We start from the raw sequence: 9641 nt of genomic DNA, 5'->3' as shown, positions 1-9641 counted from the left end.
TATTCCTTTGCTCTCGTTCTGTCACATTAATAAACTCTTTAAATGTTAAATCATATATATAAACCTGTCAAGGTACCACATCCTCTTCCTTTTTTTCAATATTTAACTCCTTACAAAATCTTTGAATTTCTCTGGCTCACGAACAGTACGTTTGTTTCGTGTTTGAGTAATCATCCGATCTGTTGCTTCGATGTTGTCCTCCGTCTCCTGATCATCATCCTGCTCGCAAAGTATGTCGTCCTTGTACTGAGTTATCTACTGATCTCGCATGTCCTCTTGTCCTTCATCAGCTTCCTTCCCACTTTGAGCATCCTCAGGTTCATACACTTTCTTCAAATGCGCAGAATTTCGACAGTAGATCTTTCCGGATTTTATGTCCTTCACCGTAACACTCGCTCCTGCTTTCCCAGTAACAATAAATCGGTTACGTCCAAATGTGGTGGTAAGCTTATTTCCTGGCAGTACATTCTTCATTAAAACCACGTCTCCAATAATGATGTCTGATTCTTTGGCGCCCCTTTTCTTGTCTTCCTTGTCTTTCCCTTTTTCTTTCAACATTTTGTCTCTGTCACGGTACTCAGTTGTTAGTGGTGGTTGTGTCTCAATGTCTTGCAAAGATGGAATTTTGCCTCTGATTGTCCGTCCAAGGCAAAGTTCAGTCGGTGTCCTTCCCGTTGTGGAGTGAGGTGTTGTATAGTACATGACCATATACTCTAACAAATCCTTCTTCCAGTCTCGGTTGAGTCCGTTGCTGATTCTCAGTCTTTTCAATAGCGACCTATTCTGGCGCTCAACTTCCCCGTTTTGCTGTGGCCAATAAGGAGTCGTTTTATTGAGAGTTATTCGACGTTCCTTGCAGAAATAATCAAACTCCTCACTGACAAATTGTCTACCATTGTCGACAGTAAGCGTTCGCGGATAGCCCAGCCGTGTGAATATCTTATCCAAACGATTCACTGTTTCTTTAGCAGTTATTTTGCTCATAATTTCTACCTCCTTATAGCGACTAAAGTAGTCCACAACAACTAGAAGGTATTCCCCTGAAGGGAGTGGCCCCAAGAAATCAAGGGCTATATCGATCCACGGCCCTGATGGTAATTCACGTCTTACCATGGGTTCTGAAGAGCAATTGTGATCGCCGTCACGGGCTTTATCACATGGTTTAACAGTACTTTTTATCGTAGAAAACTTCCCGCCATATTAGAAATGTCAATGTTCGGTTTTGGCGCTAAGCGACAAAAGTCGAAGTTGGCAACCATGAGTCCGCACTGTCATTTAATCAATACGATATACTATCATATGCTCCCGTCACGGGCGATAAAAGTGATTTTTAAGAAAAAAGGATTTTTCTTTAAAGAAAATGAGAGTAAGTAACTTATCTTACTTAATTGAAGTACAAAAAAAGTTGATTTAATTATTTTACTCGTTTCATACTCATTGTTTTATTTTGCAAGATTTTTTTAGTGACAGTGTTTCTGCTTGTTTGTTTTTTTAAATAAATTCCTTTTTGCTTTTATTTTCAGGGACGAATGACCAATGTCCAGAAAACTCGTTTGCTGGAACTTGCAAAAGCAAATCGAATCATTTTATTTGGCAAAACGAGAGAAAGTGGGGCTGATCTGAAAAAAAGGAAGTGGCAAGAAATTGCCAATCAACTGAACGCTATGAGAGGATGTCAAAAGACCCCCATGCAGTGGAAAGCCTCGCTAAATGACTTTAAAATGAAAGTGAAAGCAAAGCAGAGACGTTTTAATGGTGACAGAATTAGAACCGGTGGAGGTGAAGTCGATGAGGAGTACACTGAAGATGATCTCCTTGTTCTCTCAATTCTTGGTAGTGCAGCCGGCGGAAGAAGTGGAGTCCCCTTCATAGGAGGAGATCTTCGCCCATTTGAGGCTTCAGTCGCTGGTCAGGACGCTGCTGGCCCATCTGCACGAGCGGAAGAGGACGAGGAAGATGCAGACATTCACTACATTGTTGAATCCTCAGCTGCAAATCAGAACGATTTCTCATCAGAACAAGAGGAAGAAGACGAAGATGCTGCTGTCCATCACATTGCTGCAGATGTCGTTTTTAATCAAGATGATTCTCCATCGGCAGGAGGACAAGAGGAAGAAGATGCTGATATTCAAAACACTGTTGAAGACGCCGTTATAAATCAGCACGATTCTCCATCAGTACAAGCATTTCCTCTACAAGAAAATGGCCTTGCTGATGATCGTAACTTTGATTTTCCTAATGGAACTCCGCACACTGCATCGACTCTACCGGCAGAAAGATCCTCCACTAGAGAAGGTGGAGGAGGTTCAGGAAATCAGGCACCAAATGCTTCTGAAGGCAGACGCCGTGCTTTGCCACAACGTGGTCTTCAGCCTTTAACTCCGGCTGAGAGAGCTCGACGTTACCGCGAAAGATTGAGAAATCTGAATGCAGGTACAGCACGAGCTAACGAAAGACATCGATGGAATCGGGGCCTGACTTTTTCTAGTGTGGAAAGGGCTTTCCAGCTTAGTGCTGAATTTAATGAAAACTTCCAAAGATCCATTAATCAAAATGAAAGAACCGTTTCAGCACTCGAAAAGCTTGCAGACGACTTTCACCTTCTCGTGCAACAAATGACTAATAATTCTAATTAAAATAAGAAAAAAACAAACAACGCGCTCAAGACTATTTCAAAGTTCTATAGAAATAAATGAAAATTGAAGTCTCTGAATATGAAATAAACAAAATAATAACTTAAAAAGTGGTTTTATTCTTTTAAGTTCTTTTTCATGAATTCTCAAATTCTTTCTGTGTCTTCAGTGCACTTGGTCCGATTACCCTCCAACAATTTCATCATGGAAGCATGTTTTTGAAAATCTATAAAATTCACTTAAACGGCCATTGTTTTTTTTTACAAAGTGTACTGTGCCCAAAGAAATATATTAAATTTATTTGACACGTAGACTTCCACGAAATACAAGAGGTGTCTGTCTCACAAAACAGTAAATATTAAATGTTATTTTCAGCTATATAACTAATAAGATATTGTAACGAGTGGTGGTAAAATACCCTCCATGCACTGTAGCTTTTGCTTCGCGCCAAATTCCCCGCCTCTATCTCTTTGCCTACTTGCTGGCGCAATATTTGTTGAGCGAAACCCGCCAATTGTGTCCGTCCTCTAGTACCTCGTTTTCTTTCTGCGCCTTTGGTAAGAAAATACCACGGTAAAAACTGCAGTTGAATTGGATGTCAGTGGGATATAAGATGAAGTGCTCGGAGATCCGGAAGGCAGTCAGTCAAGGAAAGTTTTGGAAGTCGCACCAGCACCAAGAGCTCACCAAAGCACCAAAGTGGACCAGCAGCGGAGGAAAGAGAAGGAGGGCTCTTCCCGAAGGCGTTCCCATCACCGTCGCAGGGAGAGAGGGAGCAGGAGAGCCAGCCGAAGCAGGGAGAGAAGTTCCCCCGTGGGCCATCGGCATCGCTCTCCCCATCGGGATCAGCGTGAGCCTCCCCGCTCGAGTATCGTGGTGCCCGAGAGGAAGCCGAAGCAAGCATCCCATCGTAGCCGGGAGCTACCCACGCTTCTTCTGCCCGAGAGGAAACCGAAGGAGGTCTTCGAGTCCACTCGGGAGCTACCAAAGCCTGTTCAGCCGGAGAAGAAGCCCGAGAGGGAGCTGAAGGAAGATTTCGGGGACCCCCGGGAGATATTCAAGACTCCCAACGCACCTAAGCGGGAGAGAGAACCAACATCCGGTGAGTGGAAGAGGCTGAAGGCAGAGGTGTCAGTACCGGCTTTAATTAGCCCGTTGCCGCCCACTCCTGCTGCTGGAGGCGGACAAGCCACACGTTCCGCCGAGACTGGACGAGAGTCAAAACCACCACGCGCCCCACATTTCCCACCACGTGTTCCACGTGGTCCAGTCCGGGAAGGCGAGGTGACACCGCCCCGACGACCGGGTCAGGCCCCGAGGGCTCCAGCGCCTGCTTCACCGGAGGAGAGTACCCGGCGGCTTCCACATACTCCGCCAAGGTTGGTTCCGGGCCAGGGAGAGAGTGGGCGTGAGACAGTCTACCCACCAGCACTTGAGCGACGGTCTCCGTGGAGTCGAGCATTGTTCCGGGCTCACTATTTGGCCCTCCGCCTGGCTACTGAGTGGGGCTACCGCCCTCGTCCCCCCACCTGGCCACGCTTTGCTGCCGCAGAGCTCCGGCGGCCAAGCAACAACTTCCGCGCCGTGCTCGAAGCCTTCCGGCGAATCACATACCCCCCTCAGGGGGAAGAAGATCTGTGGCACCCCCCGGCAACACCCGACTCAACAAATTAATAAGTTCATGAGAGGGAGAGAGACGGAGGAGGGGAATTGAAAACGAATGTGTGACATCTAAGGGATTTAATAAAGAGCTGTTTGTTTTGGTAAAAGGGAAGGAGAGTGTTCTTAATTTTTGGGCCAGGGTGTTTAGTTTGCGCTCCCAGGGTACCCCTTCACCCCCTGCGAACGTAACAATATTCTCTCGCATCACGTTGAACTCGAACTTCTTGAACTTCCTCTTCATCAGATGAATCATCTTCATCAATTGAATATCCATTCTTCGTTAAAAAATTGTGTGATATGCATACAGCATACACAATATATGCAGCTGCTTCATGAGAGTAATCGAGAGTTCGAGATTTACTTATACATCGAAATCGACCCTTCAGTTTGCCAAACAATCTTTCCATAGGGTTTCTAATTCTTTGATGAACTATATTGAATTGTTCTTCCCTTTCATTGGTTGGATAACGAATTGGTGTAATCATATAAGGCCTCGATGAGTACGCACTATCTCCAATCAACCAATTCAAAGGATTGCTGGCAACCAAATTTTCCATGAGAAACATTGGAGTACTACTCTCAAAAATATGACTGTCGTGACAGGATCCTGGGAAGCGAGCATCAGTATGTAAGATATTCATTTCTGCATCACATATTATTTGGACATTCAGAGAATAATTTCCTTTCCTGTTAACGTATATATAATCTTCCTCGCGTGGTATATTAACCATGTTTACGTGAGTGCCATCGATCAGTCCTACAATACCAGGAAGTCTCGTCTGTACAGAAAATTTATCTTTCACTACAGTTGCTTCTCCTTCTGTCGTAGGAAACTTCACGTATTTTGGTCCTAAGTGTTCCACTATAATTCGGCATATTTTACGGATGAATACCGAAATACAAGATTGGCATACGCAGCTATAATGGTGAGATCCAACTTGTCGCTGGTAACTACCAGTCGCAAAGAAGTTTAGAACCGAAAGGACCTCAATGTGAAGTGGAATTTTCCTCTCGTCTTCATCATAAATAGTTAAGTCCACAAATTCCGAAATTTCTTCAATAAATTTGAATGCCAGAGTTCTAGGAAAGCGGTATATTTCACGGAACCTAAAAAAAAACAACGTGGCTAGAAAGAATACCGTATGGTTTTATAATGTCATGATATCATAGCTTTAACTATAATCAAAGGAATTCCTTTGGAAAATCGTTGATTTTTGGTCACTGATATCATCCAAATTTGTTCAATAAATGTAATATAGTTAAACAATCCACTATACTAAATTTCACTTTTCATTTCATAATGTATTACCGCAAATCATCCATATCAAAAGGATTCATATTATCCCTCAGAGTCCTCCTCTCTAGGCGCATCCGTTGCCATCTGACACAATATATAATTCCAAATAAATTTAGGTGAATCATAATTGAAAAATGAGAACGTTTTCTTATTTTTTATGGAAAACTATATTTATATTAGGTCGTGGAGTTTCGCCAATGTTCGGAAACCATTTGAGCGAAACTGAGCGGCATTTTTATCATAATATGATAAAGCCCGTGACGGCGATCACAATTGCTCTTCTGGTCTGTTGGGAGTTGTAACCAAGCTGCACCCTTCACAAACTTTTACAAATTTAGTGACATCGTTATCAAGTCCTGGCCACCACACTCGATCCCTTAACCGTCTCTTCATTGCTGACTCGCCAGGATGGCCTTCATGGGCCAGATTCAACATCCGAGAACGAATCTTTCCAGGAACCACCAACTTATTTCCCCTAATGAGAATATTCCCTGTCACGGTTAGTTCATCCCTAAATGGTTGGTATGCTTTGACTTCCTCTGTCCATCTACCTGTCATTACAGATTCACGCAATTTGCCAAATTCCGGGTCCAAAGCTGAAGCTTCTTCGATTTCCGTCACATCAACAGCTGCAGACTCCACGATTGATCTGACCATGTTGTCATCCTCCACGTCAAATGTCTCCTGAATCTCACTAGTGACCAATCGTGACAAAGAATCAGCCACATTAAGTGATCCTTTCTTGTATATGACTCTAAATCGGAAAGACTGAAGTCGGAGGACCCACCTTTCAATTCTAGCGCATGGGCGTGACTGTGGTTTAAAAATTATTTCCAAAGGTTTATGATCTGTTTCCAACTCGAATTCGCGTCCAATGAGATAAATAGAAAACTTTTCCACAGCCCACACCAATGCCAATGCCTCCCTTTCTGTTTGACAATACCTCTGTTCCGTTTTAGACAGACTCTTGCTGACATAAGCAATGACCTGTGGTGTGGTGTTATCTCCATCAAACTGGACTAATACAGCCCCAATTCCGACAGGTGAGGCGTCAGCAATAATTCGTGTACGTCTTCCGTTATCAAAATAACTCAAAGTCTCAGGGGTTGATATCATGTCTTTCAAAGTCTCGAATGCTTTACGATGTTTTTCTTCCCATAGGAAATCTACACCCTGATGAATCAGTTGTCGAAGTGGATCTGTCACTGTTGCACAATCTTTTATAAAGCGACCCACATAGTTCACCAACCCCAGAAAACTTCTCAATTCCTCTCTTGTTTGGGGTTCCCTGAGCGACTTGATCGATGAAATCTTGTCTTCTGCTGGTTTTATGCCCTTTCCTGAAATTCGGTGCCCCAAAAATACTATCTCCGGAACCTTGAAGATACATTTTTCTCGATTAAGTAATACATCACGCTTCCGCAATGTATCCAACACTTGCCGTAGGACATGATCATGCTCTTCTTCATTCTTGCCGAAAACGACTACATCATCAATATAGATCAGTGTATTTGAACATTTGGCAAGCATCTGCTCCATGATTCTTTGGAACATTTCAGGTGCACAGGAAATGCCAAACATTAGTCTTTTGTAACGAAATACTCCCTTGTGCGTGATAAATGTAGTGATATATCGGCACTTCTCATCCAACTCAACTTGATGATACGCATTTCTTATATCGATGCGTGAAAAGACTCTGGCTGCAGTCAAATGGGGCAGAAAATCGTCAAAACTTGGCATCATATAATGCTCCCTCTTGATGGCCTTATTAGCCAATCTCATGTCTATGCATAGACGAATGTCATCAACTCCTTTGGGTACGACAACAACAGGTGATACCCACAAACTGTGACCTACAGCTTCTTCAATAATGTCCAACCTCAAAAGTTCGTTTAATTTCTCTTCTACCTTACGTTGCAAAGCAATGGGTGGACGTCGTGGATGTTGGCTGACAGGTGGCACAGACTCATCAATGGGTATAACTAGTTTTACACCTTTAATTCTTGGAAAAGGTGTTATTACCCTTTCCGCTGACGTTGAGTTTATCTGTGACTTGCGTGTGCTAGGTAGCCCAACAATCAACACTCCCAAAATCGTTGCAGTGATCTTCCCCAACAATGGTTGTGATCCATTTTTAACCACAAAGAACTTTGCGGACGTTTTATAATCTTTTCCATTATCTTCAATCATCACAACAGCTTCAAACTGACCAACAATCTGTAAATATGAATTTTGCCCATACGCCTTGAGCTTTTCTTTGCACTCTGTGGTTGAATTTATCACTTCCAATCCACTCTTCTTCATGTACAGCCATGTCTTTTCGTCAATAACATTGTGTGTAGAACCTGAATCAATAAGCATTTCTACGAGAACTCCACCAATCTTACACCATACATATTCATCGCCATCACCTATATTAAAAATGAAGGCGTCTTCTCCATCTTTCTTCGCTACTTTTGAGTCCTCATCTTCTATTACTCTGACGCGTCTTTTCTTAGAGTCTTCTACTGTGCTCTTAATAGGATCTTCATTTTTCCTTTTTAAGATTTCTCTGCTCCTACATTCCTTTGAAAAATGATTCATCTTATGGCATTTGTGGCATTCTTTGCTAAAAGACGGACAGTCTTGTCTCTTGGAAATATCATGGTATAAACCACATCGAATACATCTTTGAAAAACGCCCTGTTTCGCATCTTTCCCATCAATTTTGTTCTTTGAACCCCATTGGATCTTATTCACGTTATTACCGTTATTTCCGGGACCTTCAGTACTTAATACCATTTGCTTTGCTTGGTTTTTTACAGATTGGTAAGATTTCACCATTTTAATCAAAGTATCAAGAGATAACTTCGGTCTGGCCAAAAGTTTCTCTCTTAATTCGTCTGGAGCTGCGAGCATCATTTTGTCAATGATACCAGCTGCACGGCTTTTAGCATCACTACTCCCAAAATTGCACTTTGTTGCCTGCTCTTGTATTCTCATCAGAAATTTAACTAGTGACTCATCTTGACCCAATTTCATTGACCAGAAAACGTTACGTTCAAATGCATCATGTCTCTTAGGAGCAAAATATTCATCAAGCTTCTCGATTGCTACCGCATATGGATCAATATCACCGTCATCATCTTCTTCTACTCGTGCCCCGGGAAGACCATGGAATATCCGTTGGAGCTCAAAGCCTCCCAGAGCCATCAACTGATTTCTTAGCTTTGTTTTATTAGTTTCACCCGAAGCAAGTGCTACATATCGGAACCCCTGTTTCCACTCTAACCATTTATCTCTGGCTTCATCTGGTGGCAGTAAAGCACACTTAAAAGGCGGCAAGTTATACTTGTCCATCTCCAAATTTTAATGGATTCTTTTTTTTCTCTTCGTCGAACTGATGACTTGCTTTCTTCTAGAAACAAATCACTTTTCAATATTTATTTTCATTTTCTTTTTTCCTTGATAATTACCTTTTTGATTGGACACTTTCTTCTGAAGCTGTCCTCTCTCTGACTCTCTCTGACGGAGCAGTCCCAAAATCGTCCCTGCAAGAACGATATCGTATTTTATTTTACATGGAAAGTTGGCTTTCGGCCTCCTCTCCTCACCGGTGTGAATTTTTTTCACTGACCTTCAAGTTCTGCTGACTCTGAAGGCGTTGCCTTTAATCCTTCTATTCCCGGATTTTGGACAACTTTAACCAACTCCCGATCTAACTGATCAGCTTCCCTCACGTCTTTCCTTCTTGGACAAGTACGTGCAGGGCTGTCTCTCCGGACAATTAAATATTCTCTCTATTTTATTCTGTCTTGGGCTCTTTATTGGTCCCGGACCTCCTTCAGTCTCCCTATTTTGTAAACAGAGATTGAAAAGGCAGCCTCTTTAGACATTAATTACAATAGCCGTGCTTAAAATCTCCGTTTTGTTCTTTGTGCGACAATTTTCACGATATATTTACTGTGGAGAATTACCTGTGGTAAACAATAATTTCTCTGTGATAGGATTCTGTGATATCTAATACCCTCTTCTTCCTGCCCAGTTTACCTATAAATATATTGTGGTGT

The 9641-nt window shown here is 42.5% G+C and overlaps 2 protein-coding genes across 2 annotated transcripts; both read right to left on the bottom strand.

Annotated features, from left to right (window-relative positions):
- Positions 1-255: 255 nt before the first annotated feature.
- Positions 256-1113, bottom strand: LOC129809392 (uncharacterized protein K02A2.6-like). The gene has a single exon (XM_055859200.1). The coding sequence runs from the start codon at positions 1111-1113 to the stop codon at positions 256-258; it is 858 nt and encodes a 285-aa protein (XP_055715175.1).
- Positions 1114-5859: 4746 nt separating this feature from the next.
- On the bottom strand, positions 5860-8931 carry LOC129809391 (uncharacterized protein K02A2.6-like). The gene has a single exon (XM_055859199.1). It carries the CDS (start codon positions 8929-8931, stop codon positions 5860-5862), a length of 3072 nt encoding a protein of 1023 aa, XP_055715174.1.
- Between the last annotated feature and the right edge of the window lie 710 nt (positions 8932-9641).

This window comes from Phlebotomus papatasi, unplaced genomic scaffold (assembly GCF_024763615.1).
Source record: "Phlebotomus papatasi isolate M1 unplaced genomic scaffold, Ppap_2.1 HiC_scaffold_89, whole genome shotgun sequence".
In the NCBI taxonomy this organism is placed as follows: Eukaryota; Metazoa; Arthropoda; class Insecta; order Diptera; family Psychodidae; genus Phlebotomus; species Phlebotomus papatasi.
This window is presented reverse-complemented; position numbering and strand designations above follow the sequence as displayed.